Raw genomic sequence first — 22713 nt, 5'->3', positions numbered from 1 at the left:
TGAGGACCATTTGCATTGCCTGTAAGAATCTGCACTGGAGACCATCCCCTAAACCTGGCAGCGTTCCTCTGCCTGTTCTCTTAGCAAACTAAGATCTGCCGTTCCTCAGAAAATAAAGTTCACATCTCACCAGTTGCACAAAAGCAGACTTAACCCATCTCCTCATCACCTTTAGAACCTAAAGCTTCAGACAGAGGGACAGAATGGAGAAGAACATCCACTGAGTCACTGATGAGGCAGGACAAGCTGACCAGAGATCTGCAATAGTTCTCGGCAGCAGAGACTCTGGCCAGCCTGGAGGTGTGGGTTTACATGCTTGGTGGATTAGACATGGCGCTGACTCAGAAACATAGCTATGAGCTGGTGGAATGGGAAGGAACAGTTTTTACATCAGCTGAATAGTGTTGAAATAAAAGGCCTAGCAAATATCAATCACCTCAAGCCTGCTTTAAACAGTAAGGATGCTCTAACATTCCAGTTTGGCCAAAAGGAACTCCTGGGACCTCCTTGCTGTTGCAGGCTCATCCTTAAGGAGCAAAACTTGCAAAAGGAGACACTGGGTGGGGGGAGCCTGCCTGAGTGGCAGGGAAGGAGAGCCAGGGACCCTTCGGGGGTCTAATTCCAGCACAGACACTACCATATAGTATAACCCCAGAAGGGACACTAGCTCTGACTGCCTGCTTAGGAGCTGGCTATAAACACCTCATTTCTCTGTCTAGCTCAGCAGCCTGCAGATGAACTACAGCATTATCTTCTAGAAAGACAGTCAGTCTTGATTTGGAGCCTTGACATGTTTGGGAATATACTGCACCCTTGAGGAGCCCAATTACATTCCCCTATGAAGAGATGCATCTTATTTCCTATTTTAACTGTGCTGACCTGCACTTCCAGCACCTGGATCTTGTTATGACTCTCTTTGATCTAAGAGCCCTCTACCACCAGACACCTTTTCCCCTTGTGGTTATTTATAGGTTTGACTAAACAGCTTCAAGCTTTACTCTGAAAAACTCCACAGCTAGTGCGCCTAACTTGCACACCGAGATGCATTTTGCATTCTGGAAACTCTTCTCTACCCCCTGCACGTGCTACATCTGTTTGAAAGGTGAATGTAAATTCCAGATGTGACCCCTCAGCACTATCCAGAGAGCCCATCTGCATCCCCACACCTCGCTACGAGCCCAGGCAGGGCAGTCCTTTCTGCCAAGGATCAGCTGCCTCTACCAAATAACAAAACAAGCAAGAAATCTGCGAGGGTTTTACTTCAAGAAGACTTAATTAACACACATGTATATAGCCAACAATAACACCACTGCTGTTTTAGAGGGGAGAATAATAACACTAACAAAAAAAAATCTTTCTCAAAATAGTAAATAAAATAATAAAAAACAACAGCAGCAACATGGCTATAAGCTCTCTGCATTTGAGTTTTCATTTCTGCAAGGCTTAAGCCAATGACATGAGGAAAAAACCCAAAACATTCTCAGATGTGCAATTTATTCTCTCCTTGCCCAGCAGCAGCTTCCTCTGCATAGCAAGTGTTTGTTACTGTCAAACTGCAAACCCCTCAGATCTGGTCAGTCAAGGAATCTGGGGGGCTCATCAGAGATTTTCAGCAACAAATGGGTGCAGGGAGGATTTTGGTGGCATTCTCACAGCTAAGGGGTGTAAGAATCTAAATTAATTCAGTGTTGGCTATTTTGGTTTCTGAATTAAGTGGCTCAGAAATAAGAACACATTGGTCACAACATGCCCTCTGCTGGCAACGGTGCTGGGGTGGCTTGGGACAGACCCCACCCACGCAGGTGGCACTTGCCTCCTTTTGGGACCTGGTGCTGCAAGGAGACCAACCTGCAACAGCTCCATCCTTTGCTCTGGGCCTGTCCAAGGCACATCACTCTGGCAAGCCAGAGGCACAATGAAATTTAAGAGCGCAAAGGGACATTAGATCACTTGGCCTGGCTTCCTGTCTAACACATGCTGCAAAATTTCACCCCTACATGGAGCTCAGTAAATTTCCATCTGACTAACCACCTCTCTCAAAGTTGTGATTTTAAAACATCAAGGTCATACAGCCAGCCTCCTGTGGGCTCTTCTGCTATGCTGAGTACCTCCCAGGCTCAAAAAATTACAAAGCCTTGGGCTTTCCCTACCCAAAGAGTCCAGAGTCATCAGTTCCCATTATTCTTTTCAAATATTAATTTCAACAAGCTTTACAGCTTCCCCTCTGGGTTTGTACATATCAGAATAACTATTCAGCTGTATCTCAACAAGGTTAACATTCTTCTTGTCTGGGGTCACACAACTGTTTAGTGTCAATGCACCTGGGAATCCTAACTCCTACCTCTTCTTTTAAATAATCTGCATGTGATTCAGAGTAAACACACATGAACTTTTTTCCTTTCTCAGTTTGACACCAATGTGAAAATGTTTTTTTGTTGTTGCTAAAAATGGGAAACAAGAGGAAAGGTTCCAATCTTTGGGAAAACACAACATGCCCAGGAAGGCACACAGACTATCACTATCCTGCATTTTTTCGTTTTGCTGCCAGATGACCAATTTCACAGTGCTCCAGAGGAAACTGGCACATTAAATTGGCAAATCCTTCCACTGGCAGTGTCATTTCCCACTTCACAGGCGCTCTGAAATAAAGATGCTGCACTCCACCTATGGACACAAACTGCCAGTAGGGTTCTGCGTCCAAATTCTGCCCCTTTCAGATTGGAACCCTGGCAACATCTTGTAGCATGGCACTAAAGGGCTCCTTTTTTGGTAGTCTCCTGTTGTCTCGGCTAACTAGTCTCCTCTAGTGGCTACTAGCAGCTACTTCAGAGCAGCCAGTACTTTAGAGACATGCAAGAAACTCTTAAATCACTGACTAACTGGACCTTTATGGAAGTTTTTTATTCCCACCCCATGAGAAGGGAGCTATGCATAAGGGAAGAATTATGTACCCACACCATAAAAAAGGGATGTTGTATCCATAATTTCATGACTGCCTGCAAATCTCTGGACTAGTGGATTTCTGCCAGGCTCTGGATACTCTGCTTGTGATGAGTCCAACATGGACTGCACTGCTCTGGGAAGAGCTTTCCAAGGGTACTGCATCACCAACAAGAATATTTTAATGTCAGATGCTGCTTTTTATAAGCTCCAAAAGCATCTCACAATGAATGCCAGTACTTACAGATGGGAAAATGAAATGCAGAAGAGCAGAGACTTGCCTATGGTTACTCAGCAGGCTGGTTGCAGAGCCAGGACTAGAGCCCAGAATAATACAATGCGTTGCCCCACTAACCATAGCACCCAGCCTCCCCTAGCATCCCTCACTGCAGGACTTCCCCATCACCCCCTTCCCAAACGAAAGCCCCTGGAGTACAAAGAGCTAGAGACTTCAGAAAACAAAACTGTTCAAATTTGTCTATGAAGTTTTGGGAAGGAGGAAAAAAGAATATTCACAAGAGTAAAAAACAGGCAGCACAGGGCTGTGAAGTACTCTCATTTACACAATAGCTCCCACACATTAATAATAAGCTGGAATTTCAGCAGCCTTATTTGCAGCAACCCATCTCTATAGAGGGAGCTAACAGCAGGAGACAGTGGGTGCCAGGGGAGCACTGAAGAGTTGTGGCTGCTTATCTGGATGAGCATACACCCCGGGGGAAGAAGGCAGCACACACACAAGAGCAGCAGACCCTACCTGGGTGCACGTGCTTGTGCGACATTGTGTGAAGGAAGGCACTGCGCTGGCCTTGTCTCTGTCCTGGCAGGCAGATTCCTCAGCTGCAGAAGGAGCTTGCACCTGGAGGAAACTCCTTGAAGCCTGCCCGAGCTGAGAGAGCTAGTGCAGAGGCCAGCTACGCTGACCAGTGTCCCTTTGCTCTTAACTGCTGTGGGGATGCATGAGGCAAGCAGGCACAGGAAGGTTACGCTTGGTAGCCTTGTCTGACCTCATGGCTGAGCCTACTTCTAGCAGGAGACTGGACTAGAGACCTCCTGAAATCCCTCCCAGCCTGAATTGTCCTGTGGGGCACCTGGTCCCTGATGGGAATACAGGCTAGGTTAGGCAAGGCTCCCTCAGCATTGCTTGGGTAGGAGCTGGGCATTTCAGAGTCTTAAAATAACTAGCTAGGAATTGCTGACAGATGGGGGGGGGGGGGGTCTGAAATCTTGCCTCTGCAAGGCTCCTTTCCTACAAAAGCTGAAGGAAGAGAGACTGTGCCCATGTTCTCAGTAACTGCTCAGCCTCTCCACTTTCCAGCTCCTGGAAAGATTCCCCAGGTCAGCTCAGGAAGACACTGGATGCCTTCCATCCATATGGACAGAAACAATCATTGCACAGAAAAAAATCTGCAGCTCAACTGGGGCAGCGGGAAGCTGAGTGGTTCTACAAATCAGCAGTTAATTCTCCAGAGTAGAAGGGTGCTGGGTCTCAGACTGTATTCTTCAGGATTGTGTCTGTGTTTACATGAAGCAGTTAAGTGCATAAACTCTACTGAAGGCAGGGACTGAAAGCCAGGTTTGTTTCATTCTAGGCAAGTGCTGTAAATAACAGGCTGAAAAGTGACATTACAAAGTACTGGAGACAAGAGATCAAGAAGAGACTGTCCTCTTGCAATAAAACAACCGGGAGTTGTGGATCAATTATGTGCTGTATTTATATTGCACCCCTCACAATCTCAGTAAGATAGCTAAATAATATCCTCATCCTCCTCACTGCATAGATGGGGGAGTGAAGGAGAGACTTAGGCAAGTTAGTAGCAGAGATAAGAGCAGACTGAAGTCCTGACCTGCACACTTCAAACACATGCATGCCACTCCCTCACTCTGCATTGGACCCCCATGCGATCTCTCTTCTGCCTAAAACATTTCAGAATCTAGCTCCACACCACTAATCACAATTTACTTTTCTTTTTTCCCCTGCTGAGTGTGATGGCTGTCATATTATATTAGCAGGATAAGATGCTGCCTTACTCAGTACTCTGTTGCACACAATGTTCATCAGCAAAAGCACCTGTGCACACTTGCTTCCCCATTTATTCATCCCCTGGATTTGCTACAAGAGCAACTTGTAAATTGGTTGAATTAACTTCATGGCAAGCTGAGACCAAGGGGCACAGTGCTTCTCATGGTACCATGCACACTACTAACCAGTCTGAAACTCCCCCAGTGTTCCTACAGACATTTCTGGCTCAGCCCAAGCCTGTCTCTGAAGCACCACTGCATGGATGTTTTCAGTCCAGATCTGCCAGAGTTCACTTCCCATCCAAACAATTGGGGTCAGACACTTCTCAAGAATTACCCAGCAAATTGCAACCTACCAAAGTTAAGCACTCACATTTCCCCTCTTTTAGCTTCATCTACAATGTCAGCTTACTCACTAGCATGCAGACCTCCAGAAGTTCCTCAATTGGAAGCCACAAGGGCTCAGCATCTCTGTGATCACAGCTCTACATCTCTTCTTAACACGCTAGGGGGATGAGAGCCTGCCCCACCTCCACTACAAAGCCCTGGCAGAGACAGACATCCCTGCTGAAGGATGGCAAAGTGGCTGCCTCATGGTTTGGCAGAACACCAACATCCTGGGAATTCACATAGGCAAATTGCAGCAAGATCCCCCAGTCAGCACTGACCCCCTCACACGCAGCCATTTCAAAGTACTTTTAATATCTTCAGCACAATTATACTCCACCAGCCCTCTGCCAATAGTTTTGCTTGTCCCCGAGCACATAAGCCATAAGATTGCTATCTCTATCACATTTTCAGTCTCTGAAACTATGTTGCCTCCTACCTTTGATGATCAAGAAATTTGCTTCTGCAGGCATGTTTGCTTTGAACAATCCAGCCTCCACCTTCCTCTGCCTCCTCGCTTTCCCTATCTGTTAATGGATTTTGCTGCCATTGTTGTTGAAAAGCCAGCAGCGTGTCGAAGCTGTGTTGCCATCCAAACCAAATGAGATCAGGACCTTTAATTTCCAGCGTGGCAGCTGTTGTTTACATCACTTTTTTTTCCCCTTTCACATGCAGTAATTGGTTCTTACAATGTTCTTGCTCTCCCACACATGTACTTAAACAGGAAGCAAGGGGTGGGAGTTGTAGTGTGGGGGTTTCCTGTTCTGTCTTTCTGAAACACTTAACTGACACCAAAGCTTTGATCAGAAGATCTAAGCACACAATCTGGTACACCGAGGTTCAGCTAAGAGTACATATTGCTTACAACAGGAAAACCCTAAGTGCTCCCATGGTTACAGGGTTACTGGCACACCGCTGGCACCTTTCAAGCTTTTTTTTTGTAAATAATTTCCTAATGGGAATGCGGGCTATTCTAGAGCAAGTACTTGCAACACCGTTACACGAGGTTTTGTTTTCCCGGTTACCCTGCAGAGGCAGGCTGAGGGCTCTCCCCCCAGGGTGCCCAGAGAAGAAGTAGAAAACCACAAACTTCAACACATCTCGGGAGATGAAAGCGACGTTCTTCTGACCCTCGGAGCAAGGCAGACTGAATTTAAGACCCTTGCCCCTGCTGGCTCACGCCACCCCCCGGGCCCACGGGTTTCAGCCGACGCCCGGAGCCCACGAACGAGACCAGGACCTGTCTCCCGCGGGCCCAACAGGTGGCGGCTGCGGGCACGCAGGTGTGCGGGGGAGCGCCCAGGGGATAAACCCCCACACACACCGCGACCCTGCCGTGGGCGCACCGCTGCGGGGGTGAGCGGGCAGCGGTGCGGGCAGGGGCAGCCCACGCGCGCTCCCTCCCACCCACACTACAAATCCCACAATGCCCCGCGCGCCCCCCGAAGGCCAGGCGGGGATTTCCACCCCGCCGCCGCCTCACCTGGCGCATGCGCACAGCTCTATATGGCTCCAAGATGGCTGACACAGCGTCCGGTGGTTCCGGCACGGTAACGGCGGCTCCTCGCCGGGACGCGGGGCTGTTGTGGAGGGTGTTTCCCGCGGGGAGGGGAGGGCCGGGCAGACCGGCAGCGGTCTGCTCTTCCTACGGAGCCGGGACGCCTGCGGCCTAGCCCGTGGGGCTTTGAGGCGGAGGCTGAAGGGAGGGAGACGCTGATTGGCTGAATGGCCGCAGGGAGGCGGGGCTCGATAGCGGCGCTTGATTGGCTCAAATTCTTCCGCTCGGATTGGCCGGCGAGGGGGGCAGCGAGGCGGGGGAGCCGGTGGGGCGGCGTTTTTTAAAGGGGCCGCGCCCCAAAAGGCGGTCCGCGCTGGTGGTGCCGGCAGCACCGCGTCTACCTGTCTATATGTATGTGTGCGTAAATGCATATGTGCGTGTGTAGATGTATACGTACAGATCTGTGTGTACATGTGTGTATATTTATGTACCTACGTGCGTATGCATATGCACGCGTGTGCCTATGTGTGCGTACGCGTGCAGTGGGGGACAGGCAGGGCCGGCCCCTGCCCTTTGAGCGCAGGCAGCGCGCAGGCAGCGCGCAGGCAGCCCTGCCTTCAGCCCTCCGGCGTGTCCCAGAGCCCGTGGCAGGATCAGCACCCTCGCCCTTCCCGGTCCCGGCTCGTGGGGCAGGCAGAGCTCAGGCCTCGCTGCTCAACCCCCTCCCCCCCCGGGGTCTGGAGGTGGCTTCGTTTCTCTGAGGTCTTGTTTCGGGGGGCTTGGGGCTGGCGGGGGGGTGTCTCTGTCCGCAGAGGTCGGGCAGCAAGCATGCAACCACGCCGGCGGATAACTACTACCTGGCTCGGAGGAGGACTCTGCAAGTGGTGGTCAGCTCCTTGCTGACCGAAGCCGGCTTCGAGAGCGCTGAAAAAGCTGCGGTGGAGACGCTGACGGAGATGTTACAAAGCTGTGAGTGTCCAGCAAAGTCACACTGATCCCCTGGAGTTTCTCGTTTCTCTGTTTTCAAATTGGCCTTAGCTCTTTTATTTTTTTGTTGTGGTTTTCTCCCCCCCACCCCCCATTTTTATTATCTTGTATTAATGATGCTAGCAAAAGTGGAAGGCTAGACTGGTGGCTAGAGCACAGCCCTGGAGTCACAGACTTCTGTGAGCATGAGATGTTTGTCCGAACTCAGAAGTACTTACTTATCTTACTCAGTGACTACTCATTAGATACCCTAATAAGCTCCACATACCGAGATGCTGCCAAAATAAACAGAGAAATAACAAAGCTCCAGACATCTGGTTAGTTAAGGCTGTAGAAGTGCCCGTGTTTGGCAGCTCTGCTCCTGCTTTTCTGGGTGATGTGCCTAGGATCTCAGGTTACATATTTTTCTAAAATCAAGCGATGATCAAGTTTTGTATTTTTTCATGCTTGTGATGCAGATTTGCCTTTTGCGTTTGTGGAAAACACCTGACTCTTGGATCTTCAGTGTCTCCGTATTTTTCACATGCTTTAATTTTAAATATGCAGGCTGTAATACAATGGATTCCAGGAGCTATTCTTCATTCCTTGCTAAATTTGCTAAAAATTCGTGTCTCTGAAGCTAGGGTTGGGCTGATACAAATGTGTGGTCACTGTCTCAATCAAATATGTGCTGGTGTTTTTTATTTCCCCCCAGATATTTCTGAAATTGGAAGGAGTGCAAAGTCCTACTGTGAACATACAGCCAGAACACAGCCTACACTCTCTGATATAGTGGTTACTCTGGTGGAAATGGGTGAGTAGTTGACTGGTCCCACTAATTCCAGCTGCCTGCATTGCAGAAGATTTGGGTGTGCTGTGTTGGTAGGAAAATCCTTCACTCGCATTTCTGGTGTTTGTGTGATGCCCACTGTTTTGGGCCTCATGCAGACATTCAGATACCGCTGCTGCGGATGCAGTATGAGTATATCAGAGTGCGTGATTTTCTTTCTCATGTAATTTGGAGCCCCTGGAAGAATTCTGGAGAAGCCTAAGAGAAGGGATTTTCGACAGGATAAACTCTTCATGTGATTTCTGTTTCTTCTTTTGTATTTCAGGGTTCAATGTTGAAACGCTTCCTGCATATGCCAAGCGCTCCCAGAGGATGGTCATCACTGCCCGTATGTGGGAAATCCTTTCTCTTCTTATGCAGGAAATTGGAAATAATTTGGCATTTCTCTCTGCTGGCATCCAAAGAGCTCCTGCTTTTCTGATGCAGCCAATGCTCCTGGAAGTGTAGTTTGTGTTAAGAACTCCTGTAATGACTGTGTAATAGATGAAGGAAGGTACCCTCTGCCGAATCAGTTGCCTTTCTTCAGCATCCTCACTGCACATGAGAATCCTCAAAATGGTTTTGTTCTCCTTGTGTAGGAGAGAGGGATCAAGTAATCTTTGTTCCCTTTTGGGATGCCGAACACAGTCTGAAATTATTGCTCACAGGATGTCCTCTATCCCTTTTATAGGACCTGGAGACATGGGTCACAGCTCAGTATAAGCTAGCACTTTATGCCTAACTCTTGGCAGAATGAAGCTGGCTGATTAGTGTTTGTGTGGGTTTTTTTTTAACTGTAGCTCCTGTGACAAACCAGCCAGTGACTCCCAAAGCCCTGACAGCTGGACAGAACAAGCCACATCCGTCCCACATTCCTGGCCATTTCCCTGAGTTTCCAGATCCTCACACTTACATCAAGACACCAGTGAGTGAAAAAAGATTTTTATGCCATCTGGGGTCTATTTGAAGTCAATGACACCAGTAGTGGTGTATAAGTATTTTTACTGCAGTGCTGGTACTGTTTATCCAAAACATTGCTGCTTCTGGCTTAATATATCCGTTGTTGTTTGCGGGTTGCCCTTGCTGCAGGTTGTTGGCTGATTGACATCTGTAGCTCTCTGAAAATCTGTGCATGTTGAAGGTCAATGCTTGCCTGTAGCATCTGCATCCTAGTTGTGTTTTGAACTTCAGATGTCTGCATTGCATCCACTAATGGTGTTCTTTTTTTTTTTTTTCCTCCCTGCTCCACAGACATACCGGGAGCCAGTATCTGATTATCAAGTCCTACGGGAAAAGGCAGCATCTCAACGGCGCGATGTAGAAAGAGCTCTCACACGTTTCATGGCTAAGACAGGAGAAACGCAGAGTCTCTTCAAAGATGACGTTAGCACATTCCCATGTGAGTTATCTAGGACACTTTGTGCTGTAAATGACAGCTGTCTAACTGAGTATACACTCCGTAGAGTTCTTGCTACTGCAGGAGGTGAGCACTGAATGATCACACTGTGTTTGCCCTTCTGAGGCACCGGAAGGTTGGGAAATGAGGAATTTTCTATTTTAAATGGGGATGAAAAACAGAATCAAAGCCAAATGGTAGGCTTCCACCCTCATCAAAGGCTCACTTTCTTCTGCTGGCGGAGAAGGCCTTGGCTGATAGGTGCTAAATTCAAAGCTCATCCCAATCCTGTGTCCGCCTCTCTGTAACTTTTGAACAAGTAATTCTCTCTTACATTTTTGTGGTAGGCAGTGAAGTTTTTCCTCTTTCTTTATCTGCAAAGCGGTGATGAGAATTCCCACCTTCCTAAGGCTCACTGACAGCACAGATGTCAGTGTTATCTTAAGGGGGGGCTAAGTGATGCTTCAGCCTGTGAGATAATTGAACTTTTATTGGAGGTCAGGAAGGATTTTTTGTGTTAGTGTAATGCTGTGTTGGAAATATAAAGGGGCCTCAGAAAATAGGAAATTAGAGACTGCCAACTTTTAGGGACAGCATATTTCATTCCTGATCCCTGGGAGCAGCAGGAAAAGAGTGTGTGTGTTTAAAACCAGAACCAGTAGAAGTGTTTGGTCTCTAAGTAACTGTTTGGCTTCATGCTTCATAATCTCTGTCTTGAGGAGTAAGTGTTTGGTCTCTAAGTAACTGGTTGGCTTCATAATCTCTGACTTGAGGAGTTTTCTCCCAGCTTGCTGACAGTGTCCTTTTCCCTAACCCCAGTGATTGCTGCCAGGCCTTTCACTGTACCCTACCTGACAGCTCTTCTCCCCTCTGAGCTGGAAATGCAGCAAATGGAAGAAACAGATTCATCAGAGCAAGACGACCAGACAGACACTGAGAACCTCCCCCTGCACATGAGCACGGTATGCCCAGCCTGAGAGATCAAGGTCTCTTGGGCCCACTTTCTTAAACTTATGAAACCTGGTTCTTTGCCTGTCTTTCTTGCAGCTGGGCAGAGTGGGTGGAAAATGGCAGAGTGGGTTGCATTTTACCGGGTGTAAATGACTAAACGTTGTCATGGTTCTTTAACTTTCTGCAGGGTACAATGCAAAATGGGGTTGGATCATGAGCTTTCAGTACAACCTTCATTTCTGTGTTAGGGGAGAGAGGATTGTCCTAGGATCCCACACTGTTCCCGAAGGGGATCTTCTTGCATTAGCAATCCGGAGACCTCACTTTTAATGCAGCTCTTTGTGTGCTGCTGTTTATCTTGGCTGTTGATTATCTGTTTTGCCCGTAGGTTGTGTGGTTTGAACTTCTAAGCCTCATTTAGCCTAACTTTGGTTGTTTGTGCTTATTTATGCTTTTTTAATGTGGCAGGATGATTCAGGACCTGAAAAGGAGAACGCTTCAGTGTTACAGCAGAACACCTCCCTGTCTGGCAGTCGGAACGGGGAAGAAAATGTAATAGACAATCCCTACCTCCGGCCAGTGAAAAAGCCCAAGATCCGCAGAAAGAAGTGAGGTGTAGCCAGCTGGCTGCTCAGAGGAAGAGAAACCCGAGGGGTTCACCTCCGCTGCTGTGGGTGAGAGGCATGGAGCAAGACAGGAGAGGCAATCCAGCTGAGTGGCAGAAGCAGAAGAATGATCTCTCTCTGCCTAGCGAACTACACTCTCATCCTGGTTTGCAATACTCCCTGTTTCCCCTCTGTTCTCCTGCTGACTTGGAACGGTCAATGGTCAATTGCCTTAAAAGCGTTGAAGGCCACCAGGTTACAGATGGGAATTGTCTCGTTTGCTTTGGTTTGTTCTCACTGTCAGCAGGATTTACTCTCTGAAGAGATGGGGGACACGAAGGTTCTTGCTGCTCAGTACTTCCCAGCAGGCTCTGCAGAATAGAAAGGCATAATTTGTTTGTGGCTGTCTGGCAGGCTAGAAAAGAAACTTCTGCAGTCAACCCTGCCTGGCCTTATAATCTAAGAAGCATGTATTAACAGAGACAGAAAAATCCCGGAGAGGTTTCTTTCTTTGGATTCTTGGCAGGTAAAAGCAAACAGACTTTTCTTTTATAAACTAAAGGCGTCTGATGTGTTGGTAAGAGAGTGAAGTGTAAATACAGAGCTAAGATGGCATTTTATTCTCACTTTTCTGACTGCAGCTGCACTTCTAACTTAAAAGCGCTAAGTGTGGTGTTTACCCTGTACTGCTTTGAGATTATTTTCTAGCAGTATGAATCGCAAGATTTAACAGCTGCTTCAGGCTATTTTTCAGTTCTATTGTTAGTTTCAACACAGCACAACTCCTTTGAGAGTTCACACCTTCACCAGCTGTTTTGAAAGATGCTGTGCTGAAAAACTTGGAATATGGAATAAAGCTGTATTGACTGCAGTCCGCAAGGCCATGCTATTGATCGCACTTTTTTATGTTGTCCATTTTCAAATATGGGCTTTTATCAGCAGAAGCTGTGCTTTTTTCCCCTTTATTTCCCCAGAGCAGGAGACTATTTCAGCAGTGAAAATAACTGGTGATGGGTCTATTGGAATTGTTAGCTGGTTCTGGAGGGCTTTGCTTTAATTTTCATTCAGCCTTTACTTAGGCAAAATATGGGTTAAATTTCTTTGACAAAAGACTCCTGTAGTTTGGTCCAGTCTCCCAAGCATCTCTTCTGGATGAAAATGTGGTGCTGGGTGAGGCAGCAAAGACTGCCTGCTATAGACTGCCAGGCAGGTCATGGTTTCCTAGAGTAGCAGCTGAATGCAAGAAGTCTGTTGCAGTTACCAGGGAGATCAGTGTTATGTGTGTACCTGTTCACCTCTCTGTTTAGTGAAGGCATCCTCCCAGGCCTCCCTCTTCCCCTGTCACCGAGGGAGGAAGCTATAAAGGAGGAATTGTGTCAGTGAGAACAGAGACATTCCCGCCAATCAATCTGAAATTACATCTCTAGCAAAAAAGTCCTGCATGTGCCATTGTCACTTGCTGGTGCCTTGGTTGTACAGAATAACAAATGTACAGAGACATTGTGTATGTATGTATATATAAAAATTTATACCTTTTTTTACTTGGATTAAGCATTTTTCATAATGAGAAAATCCCTCGCTGGGTAGGGGAAAAATGTAGAATGAAAATAGTAATTTTTATGTTCATAATAAAAGAAATTTTATCTCCTACAAGCAAAGCTGGCTGAGTCCTTAAAGTTTCAGGAGTAGAAAAGCACCTGAATGGCACCTGAGTGTGTTTTCAGTGGGGTCTACAAGTGGGAGGAAGTCTTGTCCTTCCCTCTGCATCGCTTCCTTTCTCCACAGCAACACATGATAGCTGAGAAGGTTGGGAATTTTCAAAAAAATCTTTGGTTCATTAGAAGTATGTTCAGTGAGGACAAAGTGCCTTTGAAATACCGTCAGTTTTGCAACAGGTTTAGTAGGTTTCTCCAGTCACAGGTGGAACATGTGGTTGAGAAGGACTGCAGAATCATAGGTGCTGCTTACTTTCTTTTACGTCTTCTCTTACACATGTATTTTTCTTCTGATTAGAAAACCAAGACAGATGGAGGTGAAGTATGCAGTATCAGCCATGAATACAAAGGTGAAACCTTAAACAGCAATAAACCTCAGGTCTTAGGACAGTACAATTTCCAGGAAGTCGTACCCCCTCCTTCAAAAGGTTGCACCAAAAGGGACAACTGCAAATCGGCAAGTACATCCCTTTTTGACAGCTGCAACTACAAAGCAGCCTCTTGTGGTTGGGAGGGAAGGGGCCAATGTGCCTCGAAAAAACAGGTCGCGAGCAGCTGTTGTCATGTGTATGTGAGAGCACTCGAAGACCGAAAGTGGGAAATGGGAATAATGCATTTTTTATAGCTGAAATTGGGCTGCAGGTGAGATTTGCTACAGAAACAGCTAAACAGACCCAGAAAATTTGAAAACCTGCATTGTGACTGGTAGTTACACTGAGAATGAATGTTGCCTGCTCTTAGTTTTCCCCTGAGATTGAATCAAGCTTGTGATCAGACAGATTAAGTCTATGTGTGAAGGTTTGTAAACATTTATAGAAATCCCTAGGGTCTGAGTTTTACATTACAGAAGCAACTGATGATGAACACCAGCACCTTTCTGTTTCAGACTAAATTTATTTTCATGGCCAGATTAATTAGCAGCATGTTGCTTGCTCCGTGCTTGAGAATATCTTCCTCATGTCCGTAGGGAAAAAGCTAGTAACACAAACGTACGTCTTGCAGGCCATCTGCTCTAACCTGTCCCAGCACAGCCTCTTTCCTGAGGATGTTTGCTGTGTGTTACTTTAATATAGGTGCTGGCTGTGCACAAAGCCATTATACTCTTTCTGAAAATACCTGAGGGCAGTGCAGTACCGGTATGTACGCCCCCATGTTTCTCAGCTCTCCTCAGGCTGTGAGTGAAGCCCTGGGCCTGGCCTGAAGCATCTGTTGGAGATGAGGAGATGAGGAGGCTGGGGAAGGCAGGTGGTGGCTGAAGGGAAGATGGTGGTATTCGCTCCCTGGGCTGAGGAGATGGGGCAGCAGCTGAGACACCTTCTAGCCGTGTTAGGTGCCAGGGAGGACTGGATTTGGCGGGGGGAAAAGCCCCCTGTGGCAAGGGAAGCCATGTTGGGGAGGCTGGCAAGGTGAGGTGTTTCCATGGTGACCCAAAGAAAATGGCCGCCAGCCCCGCCTGGGCCGAGGGGTGCTGTGCGCCAGACCCAGCGGCACCCAAACACCCACAGAGGCAGTAGACATCTTGTGTGATACCAGGTAAGCACAATTAGTGGCAAGAAATCCCTCTTTTTGAAATGGTTTTATTTGGAGAGGCTGGGTAGTGCAGATGAAGGTCTCCACAAGTGGCCAGGAAGCGGAGGCGAGGCCTGAGCTGTCCTGCTGGAAGGGGAGGACGTGTGGCGGCAGCCCTGGCTCCTCAGCTGTAGTATAAACTCAGGTAGGCCACTCGGTCCCGGTGTTTCCTGAATTCTCTGTCTATGGTCAGCTAAAAGACAACTACTATCCGTTAGATATTAGCAATGACAATTGCTTCAAAGAAGTGCAGGAAGATGTGAGATGGTGTCGAGAACCTTATCCTATGTTTTAAATCAGGCTTTCTTTTCAGCAGAGCTACATGGGGAAGTCTGTGCCCTGGTTCTCTCACTTTGTGGATGGAAACTTCCAGAGCAAATTTCTTAATAGAAGTGGTTTTTTTTTGAAGGACTCTGTTTTTGCAAACCAGCATTTTCTGATAGAAAATCCCTTTGTATCTTGTGCCTAGAAAGCCATGTACCCAGCAGGCCAGTGAGGAAAGGATGACAAAACTTAGTGCAAATGCATTGAAGTAATCATCCTTTGTCAGAAGCATTGAGCCAGGAATAACAACCCCTTATCCCTGTCCTTACCTTCTGTACCTCCATTTTTAGCATCCTCTTTGCTGGCATTGGCACTAAAGACCAGTCTGGAGAGCCAAACTTCATCGGCCAAGTGATTTTTTTGTGTAATTGCTTGTCTGCTTTGTAAGTTCCAGGTCTAAAGAAAACAGGCACAAAATACCTCATTTCTGGAGCTGGCGTATGATGTTTGTAATACCAGAATTTACTAGCCCTACCTCGATCCATGGGAGAAATGCATATTGTGGTATTCTAGTCATCATGCTAAGTTAAAGACTAAAGCAGGGGAGCTTTCTGAAGATAAAAAAGCATTACCGGGAACTCGCTTACCTATCTCCCATTTGTGTCTTAGTACTTCCCTCTGCTAGTACTCCTGCTTATTATTAAAAGTGTAAGAAAATGAATTGCATTACCCAGGGAAAAATTCTTTATCTGAAGGCTTATCTGGAAATCGTGGTGTCTTAATGGAAAATGGAGCATAGGCAGGCTGGCATTTTCTCTCTTTCATCCAGAATGACTGGTATGTTGCTGGGCTGGGAGTCACAGTCTGCAAGAGATAAAATTTCTATATGGAAGATTTTGTTCTGCAAACCATTCCTACATGCTCTGATCAGCAACCAGCTGGGCATTACAGACCTGCTGTTCAATGCATGCTTTGGCTACTCAGTGTAAAAATATCAGAACAAGTCAATTATGCACTCCCTACCCAATGTGTCCTGTGATATCTCTCCTAATATATTGTTATTCTAGAGAAACTGGGCCAGAAAACATAGCATGTTTGTTCAGGTAGTATAGCTGAGCTCCCTCCCTGATTTTGCCTCAGTACGTACATCTACATGTGTGTATATGTGATACAAAGGAATGTGTATATACAAATGCATGAGTTGATCTTGCCAGAGCTCATATGATCCGTCATCGGTCTCTAGGCTCAACACCTCCCACTAGACTATGTGTAAGGAGATCTGTAGCTACTGTATATATTAAGTTGGAGGCAGCCCCAGCAAATATGATTGAAACTGATAGTCTATGTTGGGAACAGCCTACATATTCTTGCAAAGCTGCAGCTCTGCTGCTTTGAAGCATGCTTTTCTTACCTGTGGCTCTGGTATGAAACGCTGGGCTGTTCTTGCTCCTATCACATAGCCTTTCTTGCTCAGTGGTTTGTTTTCCAAAGAGTATCTGAGGCTGCTTCTCTGCGATTCAAAAGCAGAAGTGTCTTACTGACATTTTGAAGAGACCACTTGCATCAGGGGCAGGGCAGAAGTACATGAGCAGCAGACGTTATTCCTTTTAATTCCTCTAATTTCTCACTAACGTAGAGTGCTAGGGCAGCTGGAGCTTTGAGTACTGGTACGTTTGGAAGGGGGAAGAGTTTCTTTTTCTAGGTGTATGTGGAGACCTTGTCCAATGGGTTGCAGGGCAGGTGTGGGGGACTCCGCCACAGGTGTGGTGGGCCATGGTCCTATTGCTCCTGTACTGTGTGTCTTCTGTGAAGGAAAAACTCTGAGCATGAAAACTGAACAACTTACCTCTTCACTCAGGTAACGGCCTGGCCCGAGCAAAGGGTCTCCCCTGATAGCTATCAGCTGGATTCCCAGCCTGTCTGGGGCATGGTGGAGAGGGAACATTTTCCGCTCTTGACATGACCCAAATGAGATCCGCTTCTGCACATCTGTGAGACCAGGAAAGGGAAATGCCACCAGTGGAGATGACCACTTGCTGCTTTTCTTCCTTCTTAAGTGTCTGCTGCTCTCTGCCTGAGGCCAACCATCCTCTTATCTCCCAGATGGGAATTTCCCCTGACCCTGGGTATTTGCGAGGGGTCTGCCCTTTGGATGCCTGTTCCCTCCTGCCACAAAGGCTTCTTTTTCCCCAGCCTGAGCAAAAAGCAGCCTAGCCCCAGTTGTGGGGAAGATTGTTGGGAAAGCCTGATGCCACCAGGGAGCTGTGTAAGAAGGAAAGCCCTCGTGCCCACAGCCCCCCTCTGGTGCATGCACCTCGCACAGCTCACCTCTCGGCTCCCACTCCGCTGCCATGCTGCCCTGCCAGACCGAACACTGTGTGTGTACTCCAGTTGCTATAGACACAGAACAGGGGGAGCTGGAGGGAATGCTGGGGATGGCAGCGCCTGAAGGGTGCAAGGCAAAGAGGAAGAGTAATAACGTCCCTGTGGATTGCGCTATGCTGGCTCCTACTCTGAGAAGCTGCTGTTTTCATGCTGTAAGTCAGTAGGGGAGAGGTCTCGGGGGAAGCAGCCTACAGGTTGTGCTGTCAGGACCCTTCTCTGTGATCTCCCTTGTGACACAGCCTGATATGCCATGTTGTCTGCTCTCTTTTTCCCGGTACCTGGTAGGGCAGCAAGAAACCCTTGGAAAATGTCATACTGGAATTAAGTCCAGCTTGTGGATTCGGGCCCTTCCCTGAGCACATGTGTGAGTACATGAGAGAATTGGGGAGCATCAAAATATTAAGGGTGAGATGAGTTGAAACTGAGGATTGTTGCTTTTGCAGAGCACTTCATTTAATCATTCTTATTCTGCACAATTAGATCAGAGAGGTCTGTTCACTGTAATAGGATTGGTATCTTCATGGCCAGTTGCAGCAGGAGCAGCTGGTATCAAACATGAGACTGTCATCACAGCTCTGCACAAAGGTTTTGCCATTAATGCAGTTGTAGAAGATGCTCTTGTTGGTTGGATCTACATAGATGCCATTGGCCTTGCCAGCACAGAAGTCACTAACACCAGAGCCCCAGCTCCCACTTCCAATTCCACCTGTAGTACAGGGAGCTTCAGTGACTTGAGGACTGGGCTGAGTTGGAGGTACACACTCTGGAATAAAAGCACAAAGGGGCTTATTTTGTGTTGACAGTCTCTCAGCCTTCCCCTCCCTTCATAGGGCCTTTAGTGGTGGGGTCAGCTATTAAAGTGTGTTACCCCAAAGTCTGGCCTAGTTCACACCAGGCCTTTGAAGCATCTGGACCCAGGTACAAGTTACAATCTCCCTCTTTTATCCCAGGGGATATAGAGTGAAGGGATCTTTCCATGGAAATTTCTAGCTGTGGCTTCCACAGAAATCTTTATCCACCAAGGCTCCAGAGATAAAGGTTTGCAGGTCTCTGAAGCCCTGCATCAGCAGTGAGGTAGGGAGTCACCTTCAAGAAGCACACGCCACTCAAGCTACTCACTGCCCTTTTGGAGACCAAGACCCTTCTTCAGACTGGTGATCAGGGGATATTTGCCTTCCTTGCAGAAAGTGCCAGTGAAGTCATCCAGATCAAGGGCCCAACCATAGCACCTCCAAAATTGTTCTTCAGTCAACCTGTTCAGTGCCAGGGCAGAAAGCCCAATTAGCCCCAGGACATGCTACTGCAGAAGGCCTCCTGCCTTAATACTAGCACAGCCACACATCCCACCATACCTTGATGTTGGAGCTCTTGATGTTGTCATAGCCAACCCATTCGTTGTCCTTGTAGGCACAGGGCACATCCTGGGGGGCGTCCCAAGCCTGGGTGGCTCCAGAGCCCAGAACATTTGCAGATCTAAGGAAAAAAGGGCACAGAGGGAGAAGTTAGCAAGTGTCCTGCAAAAAAGGGCAGTTGGAATATTACATGGGTTAAAAATTCCTTTCTGGGAAGTCTGAGGAGTGTTTGTGTTGTTCTTGGTGGCTTAGGTGTGAGGGAACACCTACACCTTGTAGTAAGCTAAAACCCCAGCCTGCTTAGTGTAAGGTCCAGCTGGCCCAGGTCCTGATGTTGGTGCCCCAATAGCAGTGTCAAATGGGTTTTGGAGCAGAGAACAGGTGCTGAATAATGGGGCAGGACCTGAGAGTGTACATTCTGGTTCTTCAGGCTGTTGAAGGATTTGTAAAGGGTCTCATCATTCCATTCGTAAGTTGTGATCTCATTGTTGGACATCCCAGCATAGGCATATAGCAGGTGAGTGCACAGGCATGAAACTTCTAAGGCCAGGTCTATACTGGGCCCAGCTGGTGAAGTAACATGACAGCACAGACACAGTGCCTGCACAGAAATAAAGGAGATGTGGTTGGGAGAGAAAAGAGCAGAGAGGACATGTCTCTGAAATGCAGAAGGACCAGGTACCTAGCTGCATGAGGCCATGTTACTTCTATAGCCATCCTTCAAGTCACACAGGAAAGGGAACAGTGCCCTGGGCTGCACTTAGGAGTTAGTAACTGCATGGGGTGGATCTAATAAAAAATGATTGGGCTGTGTTTCCTTGCAGGGTAAGGAGTTAAGAGATAGTGAAGTAGGGTTGGTTATCCCTCTCAGAACTGGCTCTCCAAGGATAATAATGGATTTCTTTCCTTCCTACTTTGTTTCAGTAGATGAGTTGGTCTAGGAGTCTCTTGCACCCTTAAACTCATGAATCGGGGTGGTCCTGAGTGCTGGGTCTCTTGCCCAAACTCAGTCTTTCTCCTTTGCTGCCAAGTGAGGAAGAACAGAGGCAGAAGGGATCTCTGGTGAAGTGCCTGGAAGGTGGAAGGCTCTTTGCATATTTGCTGTGCTGCCTGTTTAACCCGCCTTTGAAAGCTTCTGCAAAGACTAAGCTAGTGGCTGTGCTCGTGCTTCATTCAAGCTGAGCAGGAAGGGGCTGCTAAGAGGAAGCTTGTGTGAAAGAAAGCAACATATTTGCACTTTAGATTGAGCATGCTATGCTTCATCAGGCTTTTGACTTCAGAGACACCATTGCTGTGTGCCTGCCTGCCTCTCCTTCCTCCCCCGTGGCTTGTAAAAGAGTTCACTAGTAAGTCTGTTCCAGTTGCCTGCATGTGCCATAACTGAGAAAGGTTTGGTAGAGTTGGTTTTGGGGTAGAAAGCACATACCCATCTAGGCATTCAGGAGGAGGACCAGACCTTTAAAGAAAAAAGTGTGGGATTAGTGTTAGAACTGAGAAATAAGGTAATGCCTGAACTAGCAGAAACTGTCTGGTACATATCCTGTAATGCAGACAATAAAATTGGTTCTATCAGTGGGCCTATTTTTGCTCCTCTTCATGAGGATCTATCTGAACCCAACATAACCTGACTCCCAGGTCACAATTCATTCTGATTGAAGGGGACACACAAAGGAGCTCATGGTTATTAACGATGCAATGTTCTACTGCTGCTTTCAGCCAGGGTTAGGCAACAGGTGATCTTAGTGCATATAAGCATGGCTGAAATAGCAGAAGCCTTTGGAATATACTCTGCTATGGAGACAGTAATAGCCTTTCTATCAGAATGAGCAGTTTTCCTCCTCAGAGCATCACTTTCTTGGTCCAAGATAATTTTTCAATTTAATAAACAATTAAATCAGGAATTTGCATATCTAAAGAAAAAGAAATCAACTCCAAAATTAGTGCAAAATATAAACATCCCCAAAGTAACTGCCATATATTTTCCTTTGACAGAAGAGAGTGTGCTGCATTTTTAATCCCCAAAAGTCTCCTGTGTAGCCACCCAGTATAACAGTGAAAGAGCCACAAATACTTATAAAGGTAAAGAACTAAGTTTTGAAGCAGGACTTAGCGGTAAGCAAAGTGAGCTTGGCCATCTTTGACCAGGACTGATCTGGTGCAGACCATCTCCCACTTTTACACGCTTCTCTCATTTCATGCCAGTCTTGTATCAACAAAGATGGACAAACATTATGAAACTTGGTAAAGATCAGTATCACAAAAAAATGATACCAGTAAAATAGGCCTTAACACTCCAGCTGGAGGCACCACTATTATCAGTCTGTGCCATGTCATGGTGCTGCAAGAGTAGATGAAGAACAAGATTAGGTGGCTTTTATTCTTAGAAATTTTGTTTACAGCAACAGGCTTTGTGTCAACAGTGGCAACTAGGCAGTGATAGATGGCTGGTGTTCAGTCTTGCATTGTCAGTGTGTCTGCCCAGAGGTGGTAGGCACTGCCAAACCACAGGTGGTTTACACGGGTTTTGTCTCCTTGGCTGGGGCAGTCAGTGAGCCAGGACTGAGTAGGACTTAGGCTCACAGCAGTGGGCTTTTTGGGGGACACAGGAATTGGGCTCACTTGCTGTAGGCAAACTGTCTGTCAGGATCCAGGGGGCTTTGTGATCTGAGCTCTCTCTTGCCCACACCATCTGAGGTGTTGTCACTTCATGGAAGGGGAGAGAGTTTCCTGGTGTCCCATCAGGAAAGGAAAACCAACTCAGCTTCTGCCAAATCATTCTCCCACTTGTGAAAATAATTTTCTTCAGGGACAAGCATTATTTCTTAGAGGTCAAGCTCTACAAGAGAGAGCGCAGGGACAGAGCATCATGCAGGTTGCATTTCCTTCCGCATTTATTCCCTCCTCTTTTTGATCAGTTGTTTCCCACACTGAGAGACCTCTGTGTTGCCAAGCATTCATGCCTCGCCTTAGCTTTCTGTGATGCTCCATAAGGAGAAATATCCCCAATCTCTTTTATTCTGTATGAGGTTTTGTCTCATTTTGTTGTTTTCAGGATGCAATGTCTTCTAAGCATATCTGAATGGAATTTTTTAAAAGGCAGTTAGAGGTGCTGAAAATGATGTTTTTAACTCAGAAGATTCTGTCTGCACACTCAGGGCTACTGCAAATGGTGGAGTAAGACACAGTGGGCACATGGCCAGTTGCTCTGCACTGAGTCGTTCTTTAATACCTGTTAAGATAATGTGAAGGTGGATTTCTAGTAGGTCTCCCAGACTTGGTTGAATGGGAGCGTGTAAAATGCCCTCAAATTTGCCCATGTCACATGCTGGCACTGAAGCCACTGACCTGCCATTAAAGTTCATTAGACTTCTAGATTTTGTGTATGGAGTGGATGAAATACGGTGAATGATGAAAGAGGTTTGTCAGAGTCAGGCATGGTGCTTGCACAGCCTTGCACTCATCTCCTGTTAGATGTGTCTGTCAACTAACTCTCAGCAAACTCTCTAAAAACTGCTGTTTCCTCCAAAGACCTTAGCCATCCTGGCCTTGCTAACCTCAGTGGACATGAGCTATTGCTTTACAGAGGTTGTTTTGTTCTCTTTGCCCTTGCTATGGAGGTTAGGCAGGTCACTGTGGAAGGCTAAACTGGGGAGAAATGTAAAGGTCAATGCAATGGCACCGTGTATTTTGGAGTGCCCTATCCTAACCCTTATCTGGCTGCAGGGGTACAGGTATTGGTCTCCTGGTACTGGATGATTTGAGCTGAGAGCTGATACAGGCATTTGTGCTGATGGCAGCATTACAAGAGCAAAGGTTCATGTTAGCAATGCAGAG

At 47.0% G+C, this 22713-nt stretch overlaps 4 protein-coding genes across 5 annotated transcripts in view; 1 reads left to right on the top strand and 3 right to left on the bottom strand.

Moving 5' to 3' along the window:
* CCND3 (cyclin D3) overlaps window positions 1-6961 on the bottom strand; it is a 48173-nt gene extending 41212 nt beyond the window's left edge. Inside the window, exon 1 of one of the 2 annotated variants that reach the window (XM_075056108.1) lies at window positions 6833-6961. In XM_075056108.1, coding sequence (XP_074912209.1) covers window positions 6833-6841 — 9 coding nt within the window. In that variant the 5' untranslated portion in view covers window positions 6842-6961. Of the gene's footprint in view, window positions 1-5788; window positions 5991-6832 lie in introns of those variants that run through there. The other variant, XM_075056109.1, reaches the window with a different exon arrangement.
* TAF8 (TATA-box binding protein associated factor 8) lies at window positions 6840-12545 on the top strand. Its single transcript, XM_075056105.1, has 8 exons — window positions 6840-6899; window positions 7660-7816; window positions 8529-8627; window positions 8929-8991; window positions 9443-9567; window positions 9894-10041; window positions 10858-11000; window positions 11458-12545. The coding sequence occupies exons 1-8, from the start codon at window positions 6840-6842 to the stop codon at window positions 11599-11601; spliced, it is 939 nt and encodes a 312-aa protein (XP_074912206.1). The 3' UTR covers window positions 11602-12545.
* A 2457-nt stretch (window positions 12546-15002) lies between these two features.
* On the bottom strand, window positions 15003-17495 carry CIMAP3 (ciliary microtubule associated protein 3). Its single transcript, XM_075055872.1, has 6 exons — window positions 17471-17495; window positions 16989-17131; window positions 16554-16652; window positions 15873-16006; window positions 15472-15598; window positions 15003-15071 (listed from the first exon to the last, which is right to left on the bottom strand). Exons 1-6 carry the CDS (start codon window positions 17493-17495, stop codon window positions 15003-15005), a joined length of 597 nt encoding a protein of 198 aa, XP_074911973.1.
* A 550-nt stretch (window positions 17496-18045) lies between these two features.
* On the bottom strand, window positions 18046-21014 carry LOC142044005 (acidic mammalian chitinase-like). The gene is given in 9 exon segments (XM_075055950.1): window positions 18046-18290; window positions 18647-18748; window positions 18751-18769; window positions 18868-19000; window positions 19150-19247; window positions 19295-19412; window positions 19414-19480; window positions 20306-20337; window positions 20992-21014. Coding segments are annotated over 9 exon segments (837 nt in total).
* Window positions 21015-22713: the final 1699 nt, after the last annotated feature.

This window comes from Buteo buteo, chromosome 23 (assembly GCF_964188355.1).
Source record: "Buteo buteo chromosome 23, bButBut1.hap1.1, whole genome shotgun sequence".
NCBI lineage: Eukaryota > Metazoa > Chordata > Aves > Accipitriformes > Accipitridae > Buteo > Buteo buteo.
The sequence above is the reverse complement of the archived record's forward strand: the minus strand, read 5'-3'. Positions and strand labels throughout refer to the sequence as shown.

Excerpts from the sequence above, each read along its gene's own strand:
- TAF8 (XM_075056105.1), top strand. The coding sequence starts at position 6,840 with ATGCGCACAGCTCTATATGGCTCCAAGATGGCTGACACAGCGTCCGGT. Across the intron at positions 8,992-9,442 it reads GAGGATGGTCATCACTGCCC|CTCCTGTGACAAACCAGCCA; the intron begins GTATGTGGGAAA and ends TTTTAACTGTAG. Across the intron at positions 10,042-10,857 it reads TGACGTTAGCACATTCCCAT|TGATTGCTGCCAGGCCTTTC; the intron begins GTGAGTTATCTA and ends CCCTAACCCCAG.
- CIMAP3 (XM_075055872.1), bottom strand. The coding sequence starts at position 17,495 with ATGGCAGCGGAGTGGGAGCCGAGAG. Across the intron at positions 17,132-17,470 it reads AGCGGAGTGGGAGCCGAGAG|ATGTGCAGAAGCGGATCTCA; the intron begins GTGAGCTGTGCG and ends CTGGTCTCACAG. Across the intron at positions 15,599-15,872 it reads GATAAAGAATTTTTCCCTGG|ACCTGGAACTTACAAAGCAG; the intron begins GTAATGCAATTC and ends TGTTTTCTTTAG.